At 38.1% G+C, this 15,582-nt stretch overlaps 2 protein-coding genes across 8 annotated transcripts in view; both read right to left on the bottom strand.

Annotated features, from left to right (window-relative positions):
* Positions 1-1,759, bottom strand: part of LOC107746967 (growth factor receptor-bound protein 10-like) — a 110,824-nt gene extending 109,065 nt beyond the window's left edge. For all 3 annotated transcript variants that reach the window (XM_016561332.1, XM_016561331.1, XM_016561333.1), the window contains exon 1: positions 1,665-1,759. The gene's annotated coding sequence lies outside the window, so the exon portion shown is untranslated. The remainder of the gene's footprint in view (positions 1-1,664) is intronic.
* Positions 1,760-6,742: 4,983 nt separating this feature from the next.
* Positions 6,743-15,582, bottom strand: part of LOC107746964 (protein cordon-bleu-like) — a 118,557-nt gene continuing 109,717 nt past the window's right edge. For all 5 annotated transcript variants that reach the window (XM_016561324.1, XM_016561327.1, XM_016561325.1 and 2 more), the window contains 5 exons: positions 11,900-12,018; positions 9,425-11,214; positions 9,207-9,326; positions 8,167-8,433; positions 6,743-7,911 (listed from right to left, as the gene is read on the bottom strand). In XM_016561324.1, the coding sequence (XP_016416810.1) occupies positions 7,828-7,911; positions 8,167-8,433; positions 9,207-9,326; positions 9,425-11,214; positions 11,900-12,018 (2,380 nt within the window). In that variant the 3' untranslated portion in view covers positions 6,743-7,827. The remainder of the gene's footprint in view (positions 7,912-8,166; positions 8,434-9,206; positions 9,327-9,424; positions 11,215-11,899; positions 12,019-15,582) is intronic.

Here is a 15,582-nt window from a genome sequence, read left to right as displayed (position 1 = left end):
TCGTCTTGCCGTTTGGACTCTGTTTGCCCCTGACTGGATTATTGCTGTGTACCTGGATTATCTCTCTTTGCCTCGCCCTGTTCGATATTATTCACCATCGATCAGGCCACGCCCATTTACTGGACTGCTCTTGTGTCTTGCCCTCAATATACCCGTTTGCCATTGTTTGACCCATGCCTGTTATGACCACGTCTCTGTCTAATAAAAGCCTGCAGATGGATCCGCACGTCTCACGTCTCGTTCGCCCCGTTACACATTTTGACATGGCTGACGTAAACAGTCACATAATCAGAGCTGTTTAAGAGAATAGTTCACCCAGAAATGAACTGTCTGTCATCATTGACTCACCCTCGTGTTGTACCAAACCTACATGACTTCCTTTCTTCTATGGTACACAAAAGAGGTTAGCTCTTAGATTTTAAAGATGTGGTAACAAAACCAATTTGGTGTCCATTGATTTGTATTGTATGGACGAAAAAAAAATCACTAAGATATTTCTCAAAACATTTTCTTTTATGCTCCACTGAAGAAAGAAAGTCACACAGTTTTGGAATGACATGAGGGTGAGTAAATTATTTTAATTTTTGGGTGAACTATCCCTTTATTTCCAGATTGGCCCTCTGGAAGATGTATGTCATTATACAAACACAACTAGGCCTACTGTATTTTTGTTACATTTATGATAGAAACTAGCAGCTGTGGATTCCAAAGTATTAGAGGATGAAATTTTGGTGACTACATATTTTCCACTTTCTAAATGTACTGTATATCTGATTAAATGAATTTGGAATTACAATACAATTAAATTATGTTAGGATACATAAATATCTCTTTGTCACTGTAAAATGCAATGATAAAAACATATGGTGTATTTTTCATACAGGGAGGGGCAAGGGATTTCATACATTTTAAAACATAATTTTAGTGCAATGTTTTATCACAAAAATACATACATTACATGGCTAAATATGCATAAAAATATTGTAAATTGTGTTTAAAAAATATAGTTTTACCACATTTACTAAGGTAATTACATGCAGTTAACCAATGAACAGCTTATATTGTACAGTTTATTGTACAATGCTTACATCACTCCCCTTAATGTTCACATTGTACATGTCAGACTTATCTAGTTACTAGGATCTTCTGCTGCTATTTTCTGTTTTCGGTGGTGCGTTGTTTTTGCATGTTACATTTGTATATTGTGATAAAGAGGTAACAGACAACTTTACTTTAAGAATGTATTTTTACCCGATCGTTTTTTTTTTCTTTGCTTTTTTTTTAGTAGTAAGATTTAGTCATACTGAATCATTCTGTTCAGGTTTTGAATTGAATGAATAAGACCAATAATACCATTTATTTTAGATGATACCCACGTGAAGCCAATGTGACAAAACATTTTACAGCCTAAATATTAAGCTGTGAATTATTGCTCTACAGTATTTGATTCTAATGCTGCAACACTTAAGTTTCCTTTACTCTCTATGATTCTAGAACAGAAGCCACACCTCTCAGCCCTCTCTCGCCCACTGGTTTTATTTACTCACAAGTTCTTTAGGGCACCCGTTTTTTTTTTCCTCCCAGTGCACACTCACAGATTAAACTTTTGGGTGAACGCTCGTTTCGAAAAAATATAGGAGTGAGAGTTAAAATTCATCGCTTACCTCTCTATAGCGCAGAACAACCGTGTCTTATTCACTGTAAATGTGTGAGTGTGTATGTATGTGTGTGCTGCTGCGCACTGGACGCTGTCAGGATCCTAAAGTCTCCGCCCACTCAAACCAGACCCCGCCCACTCCAGGGCAACACCACCCCGTCATCAGCCACTAGCGTTCCGCGTTCTGGCCAGACCCCCGCGCGACCCAATGTGTGCGTTGAATAAGCCGAGCGCGTGACAAGGCTCGAGGCTCGGAGCACACACGGTTATTAAAGCATTACCGACAACATGGCTGTGTGTACACACACACAAGCACGTTTAACACATAATTGCTTACTCTTTACTAGTTAAACTCTGACGTTATATTATGTCCTCGGCAATTAAAATAGTCCCCACGAGCTCATGGATCAGGTTTTTGAACGTTAAATCATACCGAATACGGTTTCTGTTATTTGGGTCGTGTCGTGTACAAAAGGTCAGTGAGCTACTTTCCCTTGGGCACGTTTTATTTGACTCTTTTTCCGACTGTAAAACTACAAGTGAGGTTACTTACAAAAATGACCATATTAAGAATAGTTCCTGTTAAAATATATAGTGTACTAGAATTAAAACAATAAAATAGTCTTGCCTAAAATGCAGTAAATTAATATGTTCCAATCATGTCTTAACATACTGGCTAAAATATCGTAAAACAAAACATATATTTTATATGTTACACATATAACACATATATACAATATTTTTGACTAATTTGGTGAATTTTACTTAGGCTTGAATGTTGACATTTTTGTTAATTTCTAATATGAAAAACTTTGGATTCTCTTATTGGCAGCATGCCAGTGAGATTCCCATCCTGTCCTTCCCTGGAACAACACAGAGGGTATATGTAGTCCAAAATGTTAATTGCCTAGAGCTTTTTCCAAATGAGTTTAAAGGGGAATAGTCTGCTGACAGTGAGCAGAGGGACGTCAGTAGTGTTGTCACACTGAGCTGGGCTTTGTGAACACATTATCTAAAGATTGAACAGTTATATTGACCAAGCTGTGCATGACCTATACTAATATTGTGAGTATGATGAGTTCACTTTTTAGGCATGCAGAATGCGCAATCGTTACTTGCAGTCTTGTTAAAGGAGCCGCCTCAGGGCTAAAGAGAATTTGTTCACTGGTTTAATACTGAGCAGTTATCAAAGTCATTCATTTAGGGCTATAGTCAGTTGTCTTTTTGAGAAAGATAAAACACAGAAGTGCAAGTGCATGAGTAATCAAAGAAAATTATACCCCATTTTATTTTGCCCATTGAAGCACACAGAAGTCTTGTCTTGCAGACTTTATCAGTTTATTTTTGTTGTTGTGTCTCCTAGGTAAGAAGATATTTTTGAACAGGCTGATGGCATGAGAATGATGAGAGTAGCTATTAAAGGGTTAGTTCACCCAAAAATGAAAATTCAGTCATTAATTACTCACCCTCATGTCGTTCAAAAATATTTGTGTTTTGAAGATGAACAAAGGTCTTACAGGTTTGGAACGACATGAGGGTGAGTAATTAATGACAGAATTTTCATTTTTGGGTGAACTAACCCTTTAAATCAAATATCTAATAGCTCTGAATTTGGAATTCATATGTAGCCTAATACACATAAAACAAGGACACTGTAGAACTCATTCAGAGTCACAAGGTTTTAGTTGGAAATTGTTATACACTCATAAATAAAAGTTCTGCATAACTTTTGTTTATTTGATGATTCTTAAGAAATCATGTTCTTCAGATCAGTGTATTGTGTTCGGTTCTTCAAATCCACAGGATAATGATTGCTTTCTGTGGAGCTGGAGATGAAGGTGGTTTTGTGGAAAAATGTTCTATGGCATCATGGTGTAAGATGCTGTTTGGTTCTAATTAGCTTTATTTTTAAAGGCCCTATAAAATGAGTTGACGAGTGCATGTATTTTGTAATGAAATTGGATATTGGGGCATGCTTGTCCCTCTGCTTTACATCACAGTCATGTACTACGATTTGATACTTGCTACTGCCTTAGCTAATGCTATACTTCTTCCTACAGAAGTAGGCATACAATGAGGCACAACATGGGATTGCAACAAGCGTCATCATTTCCTTGCAAGAGTAAAATTATACATTTTTAATTTGTATGTATGCTAAGTTTTAAGAGTAGACTACCATACAGACGGCCTGACATTTCATAATGTGTATGTTGGCCTTTTATTCAACCAAATATAAGTTTACTGTCAGAAATATTTTATAAATGCATTTAAACGTCTGTGATGTGTCAAGCCTTTGTATGTGAGACTACTGACTTCTCTATGATTCTAGCATCTACTCTTACAAATGAAAGCTCTTTGTTGGCATCAAGGGTTCCATAAAGAACCTTTCCATTGCACTAAAGATGCTTTGTAGAGGAAAAAGGTTCTTCAGATTGTCCTTCATGCATGCTAAACAAAAAGGTTCTTTTAGGAAAGTAAAAATGGCATTGCTGTCCAAACCCCCTTTTGGAACTACACATCCTCATCCTTCCACCTTGTTTACTTCCAAGATGTTCTTGAGGGCAGGAGTTCTCAAACTTTTTTTAATCAGCTGAACCCCTTAGATGTAAAATTTTTACTTGAAGTACCACCTGAGATTTTAAATTAGTATTTTAATAATTTAACAACACATTTGTATGTTTACGGTGCTCTGATGTCGATTATAATAGTAGACATAGTAGTATGTCTTAACTGTTTTAACATATATAAAATGAATATTTGATAATAATAATAATAATGAAAAGCACTGTTATTTTTATTTTATATTTAATATAATTATAATTATTACGCTTTTCATCATCTTACAAACCCCCTGCAGTTCCCTCATGAACCCCCATTTGGGAAACACTGCTTTAGGGCAACACACAACTGTTTTAACAGATGAAAGCTCATTTTAAAAGAAGATTATATACAAATAGCTGCTTAGCTGTACAGCAGATTTAGTATAGTCGATCTGTGTCCTATTCGATTGTAACTCAAATATGTTGACCTTTTAAGTTTAGTTACTCAACCAAATATACTTTCAAACATTTCAGTGTCTCAAATGTCAAATAAACTCTGTACGTGTACAGTACATGAGAAGGCCAGATTCGAATACCTGCTGATCCACCATAAACGATTCTATAGTATTGATGCATCTCTCATATATAAACATATATCTACTGTGACCTTTGATCTCATTTCTCCAGAGTTTGTTTTCCTATACTAATGGCTTCCCCGGTTTGGAAGCAAACAGTCATTTTGCAGTTTCGTAACACATATCAGATTGGCCACAAACGAGCCGGAATTCTGACCAACAGAGGGATTGTGGGAGGGGAAGAATTTACTGCCATCCGCCATAGAGGGGATTACCCCATCAGGGTGAGGAGGAGCCTGCCCAGAGACAGACAGTGCTCTAACCCCCAGCCCACAACCCTCAGAGCACATGGGCTCTGCCAAAATATGTAATAACACATTAATATAGGAAAGAGAGGATGGTTTATGATGCCGAATGAGGCATGGTAGTGCATATCAACAGGCCTCTCTCTTGGATACAAGGAATATTTTTGAAAGGGGACTTTTGCATTCACCCAAAATAAATAGACTATTAAATATATGCACTTAGAAACTAACAAATTAGTGGGTCTAAATGGCAGTTTGTCAGGCATACAAGTCAAAAAACGCTTGCATAATGGATAACACTTTTTATGATGCGGATTAAGAGAAACTGCAAATGATAACACTGGAGAGTCTGTCTGTCATGGGTTGACTGTAATTAAAGGTCTATTAATAGCTTGCTGGATTTTATAAAACCATAATTAATTCCAGTTACAAGAAACAGACTTACAAATCATGAGAGAGTTCACTAATGTGGTCATCCATCATTGCCAGTAAAGAAGTCTGTACCTTTGGTATACAGTAACCTCATAACTGTTACGGTATACAGAAACCTCATAACTGTTACTTTATGTATGGCTTTTGATAGAGGTCTGTGTGGGTATTAAGTTGAAGCCCTAACAAGACCATGAGAGACTGATCCAAACCTGACAGTTTTGGCTTCCCTCAGCCTCAAGTCAGGTAGACCTAAGCCGAAGCAGACCAAAGCTAATTAACTACAACTTTCTGTAAAATATCTGGCTATCTGGACTGACTTAAAAGTTGTTTGATTTTAGATGAAGTGTTCGCCTTTCTAGCAAGAATGCTAGAGAACCAATAATACTGTTACAGGAGGACATTCTGTAACTGTAAGTTCCTACATCTTTTGGCTTGTGTTGTCTGTGGATTGCTCTTAAAAAAAAAAAAAAAAGGTTTTTTTTTCATCTAACCGTTTTGTGTATCTTATCATTTCAGTCAGGCTCAAGGGAAAGTTGCTCACCATTATCGGCTGTATAATCACCAAGCCAATAAGGGCTGCCCTGGAAAGCCTTTTTGTTCATCATATGGAGAATGCAACGGTTTCATGGCAATTGTCCAAACATATGCCTGAACCGTTGTCAGAGACAACTGGAGAACAAGACGAACAAGTTGAGCGATAAACGGCATGGTGCAAGAGGTATACAATCTTGCATGACAAGCCAGTTTTTCCTGACAGGAGGTGAACCTTCAGAATCATGTATTAGTGCTTTAAAATATTGTAAAACATAATTGGGATTGGGTACCACACTGTTTAAAGCGTAAACATGTAAAACAAGATACAAATATACATTTATTTTGGCATCTTTAAGCCTTTTTACAATTAATTTTGCATTTGTGTTATTTTGAATCCTCTGCATGAATGTCTGCAGCTTGGTGCTTATGTTTTATTTTACTAAGCTTAAAAGTTCAACACTATGACAATCATTGCAAAAATACAAGCAATGCTAATGGCATCCAGGCTAAAACAATAACATGAAGTGCAGTTTCCAGACAACATTATTAATCTGTTTATAAAATTGTAAAAAGTCGTGCAGCCATTTCTTTTGTGTATGCATACAATTTGTCATTTCTCAAAATAACTCTGCAAGCAATGTAAACGGAAAGACTGTAAAATATTGTTTTATTGATTTACAAGTTTGATTCAGTTTGTGCTGCAAAAAAAAAAAAAAAAAAAAACATTACAAAAGCATTATTTAAAAATATTTTCCTTACACTAATGCTTTAGTGTCAGATTTGAAACTTGCTATATTAGTGTCAGGTATATTTTTACAAAATATCCACCTGTTGACTTATATCCAAGTCATTTATTCAATAAGATTACTACTGTACAAGCATACAGTCATATAGTCTCTAATGCTAAATTGCAACAACATAAATACATTTACAACTTGTGTAAATATATTAAACAATTTATTCTAATTATAGTAGTGTATGATTTTCCCAATGGAATAAATTAAAGCTGAATTACCATGATAGCTCTAGATCACAGTTGTTCAGCAGACTGATAAAAAGGAATTGATTACATTGTCCAATCATACAGTATCTATAAGGCTTTCAAAATAATCTGTAAGAGTTTTCAAAATAATTAGTCTTAGAGAAAGTGCATTAGTGTTGGTCAAATATACAGCATCTGTATCTACTGCACAATGCTTCAAAGAGTGTCAAGAAGGGTTCTTTGTCGATACATAGATACATTTCTAGTCCACTTTTCTAATGAAAATAGTTTGTGATCTAATTATCAATATGTATATATTTGGAAAATAACAAAACATTTAGAGAAACACCTTTATAATAACGATTAAATAAAAATCAGTGTTTTCCATTTTACCACTTAGTGTTCCTTTAAAAAAGAAAAAAATCAAAAAACAGACTGCTGTGATTGGCAGGTGGATTCAATTGCAGCCCACCACCTATACTGTGATGCAACAGCAAATACCTGCATAATATATTCAGGTATAATACTGATAGAGATATAGAAGTCAGGCAGACATATGAAAAAAAAAACACCTCAAAGCAGCATTAGCAAAGAACTTCAATGTCATCATTAGAATGTCAGTAGGACATAAACTGCCTGAAACTAGGCAAATTAGTATTGGCACTGATGTGAAGCAGCATATCACTATAAATAAAGAAGGCTGTGAATATTGTGTTAGCATTATCTGCAACAGCATTAGCACAAATGCTTAAACACCAGATTTGGCGATGGGTAAACCCAAACGGTGATCCAGTGAAGGTTTCTAGTGTCCATAAGAAAGCGGTGATGTTGCCTGGATGGTTCCAAGTCTTCCATTCACTTGCCGTCTTGTCTGTGTGACAGGGACCTGTGTAATTGAAAGTCTTAAGTTGTTAAAATGTTTTTGTCTTTCATTCAAGAAATAAATATTTTAAATGCAATTTAATCTGTATGATGGTATTTGGTGTTACTGTCTTTGGTATTACCAACTGTCACAGAAATTAATATAAAAAAAATCATTAAGCTGCAATTTTTTTGTAGTAGTAGTAAATGTATCTAAAATCTCTTTTTTTCCCCTATAAGGATTATTTGACACAAGCTAGAGCTGTACTGAGCCTCTTACCTTCCTCAGTCGTTGAGCCCCAGAGCCTGAGCGAATGGCCTCCAGAAGAGCCTCTCGGGCCGACTCTGGGTTTCCTCCAGCAGGCAGCACTAGAGGGGGCTTGACTGGAGCTAAAGGTGGAGGTAGGGGAGGACCAAAGGCTGGAGGTGGGGGTGGCACAAAAGCAGGAGAAGAAGTGGGAGGAGGTGAGATATCATCTCTCTGGACATCTCTGTCTTCCTCAAGCTTCCTGAGCTGCTCCAACTCCTTAGCTGCTCCTGATTTGGTCTAGAAGTACAACAATGACGTGGCATTTATAGTTAACTTAATCACAACTAGGCTGCATGTGAATGATTTTTTTGTTTCTTTATTTTTTGAAAAACGAGCAAACAACATTCTTTTTAACAGTTTTCCCAAACAATTGGTTAAAGTTTGATGCACTATGACATGTGAATTTGCAGCACTGACCAATAGAAGTTGGTTGACTTGCCAGTGACATTTCTGTGGCCATTCACTTAACATGAATGAGGCATTCAAGCAGTGACTAGTACTACTCAGCCACTTCTTTATAATGGCACTGTTCAAGAATATAGAGTGCTACATAAAAAAGACCTGCTTGCACTTAACATCCAGCCTATCGTTTTTTTGCCTGCAGAATCTCACAGTGCAAAGGTAACTGTAAGTCTTAAGTGTAAAAGTAAGCGTCACATTATTAATCGCTCACACTTACTGTTGCTGTGCAAAAAAACAAACAAAAAAACCCTGATAACTCAATTATTTCAATAAGAATCAGATTCAAGATTATGCAAATTCCCTGCATTGACTATTGACAATGGACCTTTTTTTGCCCACAAAATTTCACTAATATGACCACACCTTAGGGTTGAAAAGGGGCAGAAAATATCTAGTACATTTCTGTTAACTTTACAGAATTTTAGGAAACTTTCCAGGACTTTTTAAAAAACTTTTTGCAGTTTTCTGAAACTTTTGGAAAGCTTCCGGAAATGTTCTGCCCCTTTTCAACCCTACCACACCTTGAGTGTCACTAATATTTAGCTTACCTTCTTCAGTCTCGCAGAGTTGCTTGGAGCTCTTAATGCTGAAAGAAGCGCTGAATGCTCATTGTCTGCATCATTGTTAGACAGTTTTCTAACTGTGCTCTTAGTAGACGAGTCAGACACCTAAACAATGTGAAAAGCAAGACATTAGACAGCTTTAATGCATTCAGATTATCCAAAAACCTGATACATTTACTTTCATGCTGTGATTCACAGTTTACCTTTCTGAGCCGTTCAATGCCCTCTCCAGACTGTATGGCCTCCATTAGCGAGCTATGGATAGAAGTTTCCTTCTGTACAGGCTTAAAAATAACAGGCTTGAACTTCTTAACCTGTCCAAACAATTTACCCTGGTTTGGTTCAGATGGAATCTCAGATTTGTGTAATTCTGGCTTCTTTGTAAGTGGTGGACGTGTGGTGTCTGTTGGCGTCTGTCTGGCAGAGGTGTCTGGGAACTTATTGATTGATGTGGCTTCTTCAGAGGAAGATTTCATGGGTTTAATGTGAGCAGACATATGTGTAGAGGGCTGGATTTTGTTATTTAAGGGATGTGAGTCCAGAGATTTGGTTCTGTCTTCCCCATGCAGAGTGCCTTTTTCAACACTGCTTATTCTCTCAGAACTTGCTGACTTTTCTGCAACATGACTGAGGTAGTAACTTTGCAGGTGTTTAGGGTGTCCAAAAGAAGGCACTGAATTTTCAGGGGGTTTGAAAGCAGTAGCAGGTTTGTGTATGTTTGTAAGTCTAACCTCACTATTAAACTGTTGATTTACAGGTTTTTGAACACCAACAATGGACTCTGATGGCGCCTGCTTGATATCTGTTTTAGTGTTGGGAATGCTATTGTTTTTAGCAATGGCAGAAGCTACGTATTGGCTGGAGGTTCTTCTGGAGGGTATAAGAAAAGAGAAATCTCGCCTTTCAGCTGTTAAAGAGAGATTTTCTGCTGGCTCTGGGAATGAAGGCTTACTTGCCACTACAGATATGGGCTTCCTTTCCAATATAATGACCTCTTTGTGTGTTTCTTCAGGAGGTGTTTCTACTGAAATTTTAGAGACTCCAGACACAATTGAGGGTTTGAACACATCATTATCTCTATTGTTTATTATGGGTCCCTGGTTGATCGTAGTTGATTGGTCTTGCTTCTCTGCAGTGCTCCAGAACGCTTTGGCTTTGTCCAATGGGGATGTTTCTGAACTAGCTTCAACACTGGGATTGCTATTTTTCTTTGGGCCAGTGGAAATTTGTCTCTGAGCAACCATGTTGCCCTGTTCATCAATCTTAATGGCACCTATGACTAGAGAGCCTGTAGGCTTGGTCTGAGACACAGTCGGTTTGGGAGGGATGACTGTGAAGGTTTTCATTCCAAAGCGAGAGAAGGAACTCTGGGTGATCTTACCCTGAGTTGTTGGGACTCTGGTAATAGGTGTCCTTTCTTCATAAGCAGTCTCTGTACTGAACCTCTGAACCATAGGTGCCATCGTCAGTCTCTCGTCAGGAACCTTTTGAACGCTTTGAACAGCAGGACGCACTAAATTTTGGGACTTCCGTGATACTTTGTCTTTCTGACTTTTCAATTCTTCAGTTACAGCTTTACTCTTAGTCTCAACTGCTTTCTGTTCCATATTGTCCCGCTTCTGTTCCACAAGCTTAGTATCTTGTGATGGCTTCTCATTGGTTGGAGATGGATTCATGGTTTTCTCAATAACTGTGAATGTAGTCTCTTGTGACTGCTTCTTTATGTCTGGGGATGGACTTCTTTCGGGGACAGACTGTTTCTCCTCTGTCCCGCAGGCATTGTTGTTTTTGTTTTCGATAGCTTCACTTGGTGCACACAATTGGCTGGTGATGTTTTGAGAGCTGTGTAACAATGCTGCTTCACACTCACTCGAGCTGCACCGGTCATCATCAAGAACTTCATCAATGGTTGTCACTGGAATGTCCATGTCAACAATGGACACAGGTATTTCATCATCCACAAACACAGATGTTCCTTCTGAGTGATTAATATCTAATAGGCAGAAAAAAAAACACAATTATGGAGTAAGTTAGTCATAGGGCTTCAAACGTTGTTCATGGTATGATAGTTAAGCTGCCAGGAAACATGTTTACTTAAATTACTTCCTGGAAATTTGCAAGTTGAATGAAGATTTTTAAAGGGTCATGAAACACTAAAATTCATTTGAACAGAGTTATGTGCGTTGATAATAGAATACAATGTTAGCACCCGTTCATTTGAATTGTTCACAGGATGTGACGTTTTCTTACACCTATAGTACATTGATGACTCATCTTTGTCATAATTATTCACTACAGCACATGTTGATTTCCTATAACAGACACTTTAAACTGTACAATCACATAGTAATTGAGAGACGTGTTATGGATCGAAAGTGTTTGTTTTCGATTTGTAAGTTTCTGCATTTCATAAATTCTCTTTCATATACAGAGTCTGACACAAATGTAATTCATCCACACTGTAAGCGTAACTGGTCTTCAGACTTGATCAAACCCATCAAACTGCTTATATAAATGTGTCACAGGATACGTGCCTTATACATCACAGGACGTGTGTATTAGTGTAATGTACGGTGAGCTAACAAAACTAAAGGTATCATGACCCTTTAAAGTATTCATGAGAAAGCACAGCTAAGTGGTTAAAACTTCATCAATAACTTCATTTAAGAGTAATTTACCTGCCAGATTTGCATCTAGATCGGCCAGGGTAAGCTGAATCTGAGCAGTAATCTCTGGGTCTTCTTCATATCCATTTTGTCTCTTGATTGACTGATGTTCTCGCTGAATATTTCCGCTACTGAAAAATCAATAAATCATCTCAGTTGGTTGTGTATTTGTAACAAGTAAGTAAAAGAAAGTGACCAACTTTAGTAAAGCTGTCCCTAGTATATAATTACTCTCACAGTAATCCTACAACATAAGAATAACAGAAATAGCATTGTTGTCTAATTATTGGATTTATTTGTGCCATCAGTGTAGCAACACAGTCTCAAATACAAGATTGAAGTCAGGGTCCAATATCAAATGGAGAAAAATAACAAATAGAAAATTCATGTTTGTATGACATTACAGTACAGGATCTACAGTGTTAGATCAGGGGAGGAACTCCTGTGTGCTCTTTGTCCTGTACTCTTTGAGGTTTAGAGTTGTATTTATCAACAATAAGGATTCCACCTGTCATTTCTTAACTTTTTTTCTGGACTTGCCCTCTGAACTCTCTTTGCATATGGCAAAAACCCTCCCATTAATTAAATACATGCACCAGACACTGCAAAATGATTGGGTGAGTTGATGTTATGAGAACACAAGCTTAGAAAAATGTGTATTTTAACACCTTTGGAAAAGGCTGCTTTTAAAAATGACTGAGTGGAAAAACTATTATCCCTTCCTGGAAAAAATAAAAGCATGAAAAGACAGTATAGAGTCCTATAGTGGAGACAGAGCCAGAATGAGGAGCTGGAGGTGAGGCTTCAGGCTTTGGCGGAGACTTCGCACACATACATCTGGATAGCAGTCAGCACTTGCAGTTCCATAAAGCAAAGTTTTAAAAAGCCAGACTCCTCAGTCAGCCCTGGAGGTACACCGGCTGGCTGTAAATGGATGAACGTGAGACTGGCTGAACTGTGGTAATGAATTGATGCTGGTAAACAGAGAGAAGGAGAGAGATAAATCCTCAGCTCTGTCTCTACTCTGCCTGGAAGAGTTTTTGATTCCTGTCCAACAGAGAAATAAAAGTCTAATAAACGTATTGATCTTATGGAGTTCAAACAATGTGAGGTAGATCAGAGTAGTATTTACTCAGTGTAGTAAATATTAAACGACTGATGTTGTTTAAATGTAAAATATCTGAAATTGTAACAACAAACAGTTGGGAGGGAGTAGGGACTACGCTTTTGTGACATAACAAACCCTAAAATTTACATAAACCCTGCCCCTGTGAAAACGCAACAAATGGGGTGAGGCCATGTTGCACATGCAACTACCCGTAATGGTAAGTGGCGTGACATATCCGGACAACGTGCACTAGGTGGTTAGCGAATCACAACACACTGGGCTAGCTAACCAATCTGAGCCCATTGCGAATTTCTGAGGGAGGGGCTTCATAGAACCAGGAAGTCAACAGAACTTTTTAGGAGAACAGAAACAGTGTGGTAGAGTAAAGGTAAAATATGTGAAAAAATAATGTTATTTTTTAAAAACGAAGCATGAACATGCTACAGTGCACCCCATAAAAAACAATCAATCCTTCGAAAATAGCTGATTGATCACCCCTTTAATACACATTTTTGGTCTTAATGCACAAGAACACTTTAAAATGCTTTGCATCAGCGAGACAATAAAAGGGCACCTATGTCACGGAATCCCCATAATCTATATGTAACCTGAGTAGGGTTGGGTACCGAAACCCGGTGCCAATATGGTACCTGTGTAACCGGTATGTACTAGAACCAAATCAGAACAGATTTCAAGGTGTGTGTTTATCGATAGATTGTTATAATATCTGTATCTGTGTAGTTCTTTGTCATAAATAGTTTACAAAAGGTCACGAGAGAGCAATCGGTTTCCCATCTACTGTAAAGTTTTCGCTGCGTTCACCCCTCACCACAGCTGTTTCCTCCAGTGAAAATCTAGCCCTTAACACATATGAACACATACTTTATAAAACGATCATGTTGCTATTTTCATTTGAATATTTAATATAAAACATATTACAGTGTATGTGGCATACCATACAGTCATTCACAGAACTGATTAAAGACAGTGACAGACAGCACTCAGTCACTCAGCACTCAGAGTGATAGAGAGAGATACAGTAGAAACATTATGTGTGGTTTTGTATTAAATAATGACCCAGATCGTGAGATACATTTATTAGCCTTAGAGTAAGGGAAGCACAACTCGGGAAATGAGAGCATCCGAGGAGCATGTGAATGCTATGTATATTTATTTTCAATATTTTTAATGTTCTTTTATGTTATCCATCGGTTTTTTTTGTGGCTCTTTTTTTTTTAAGTATACACCGGTACCGTTTTATAAGTATCGATTTGGCACCGGTATTGTAAAAATTAGGCTGTGTCATGCCATTAACGCTATGGTAACATCTAGTGGTAACATCCGCAGTGGACGTAGATCCTAAGGGCACGGACTGGGCATTAAGGGGGAGCATTTCTTGCTCCGGAGATTCATGAGGCGAAGGAAAGAATGGTTGTAGGATGACCGGCTGGTTGGTCTCAAAAGACACCTAATGAATGTAGTCCAGTCTGGGGTGCAAAATAGCTTTGACCATTCCAGGAGCAAAGTCTACGCAGGAGGAGGCTACTGACAGGGTCTGCAGATCTCCTACTCTTTTAACCCTTAAATGCATACCTCGGGTCTTTAGCGACCCGGGACATCATTCTCTACCCTCTCCCTCCTTCATTTTATTAGGTAAAGATAAAACTGTAAAACTCAATTAATTAGACAGGCTTTTTGATTAATACAATTTAATTTAGCTATTAAAACAGAGTATAGAAAAATGACTATATTTACATATCTGATGACTCAATTGTAATGTGGTGTTTGGGTTTTGTCTTGTTCATGTTTCCATGTCTTTTATATTATAATTGTTTTATGCTGTTTGTGTCATACTTCCCTTGCCCTCATGTATCTCAGCCTTGTGTATGTGTCATGTTCTGATTGGTTGTTTTAGTCATGTGTCTTGTTTCCCATTGGTTTGTTCTTGTCATGTGACCCTCTTGTTTCCTATAAGTAGCCATCATGTTGCCATTGTCTGTCGTCGTGTATTGAAGGTGTAACCCGCTGTCGGTGAGTCTAGTTTGTTTATGACACATCAAGTCTGCTCATGCCTCGTCAAGTCTGTTCATGCCTCGTCAAGTCAAGTCTGTGTCTCTTGTTTGGATGTTTGGATCACCTGTAAATAAACTGCACTTGGGTTCTCACTACGCTCGCCTTCAGTGGCCTGATTTGTTACATCAATATGTGCAATGCATCTTTGTTTCTCAAGGTGGCACTGTTTGATAAACAATGATGACCTGACGTTTCACTCATAATTACCACAGGCATAAAACAAATGAATATCATCAGCAAAAATTGAAGTGGTCTGTTCTGCCTGCCCCGCCATGGCCACCTGTTCTGCCTGCCCCGCCATGGCCGCCTGTTCTGCCTGTCCCGCCATGTCCCCCCGCTCTGCCTGCTCTGCCATGGCTCCTTGCTCTGCCTGTTCCGCTTCATGGGGCCCTCCATCCATCCCTTCCCCAGTTCCGCCTCCACTCCACCACCCTCCTGGACTTTTTGGGTTTTGTTTGGGCGTCTGGAGCCGCCCTTAGAGGGGGGGATATGTAATGTGGTGTTTGGGTTTTGT

The sequence above is a fragment of the Sinocyclocheilus rhinocerous genome, unplaced genomic scaffold (assembly GCF_001515625.1).
Source record: "Sinocyclocheilus rhinocerous isolate Xijiao unplaced genomic scaffold, SAMN03320098_v1.1 scaffold529, whole genome shotgun sequence".
NCBI classification, from domain to species: Eukaryota; Metazoa; Chordata; class Actinopteri; order Cypriniformes; family Cyprinidae; genus Sinocyclocheilus; species Sinocyclocheilus rhinocerous.
This window is presented reverse-complemented; position numbering and strand designations above follow the sequence as displayed.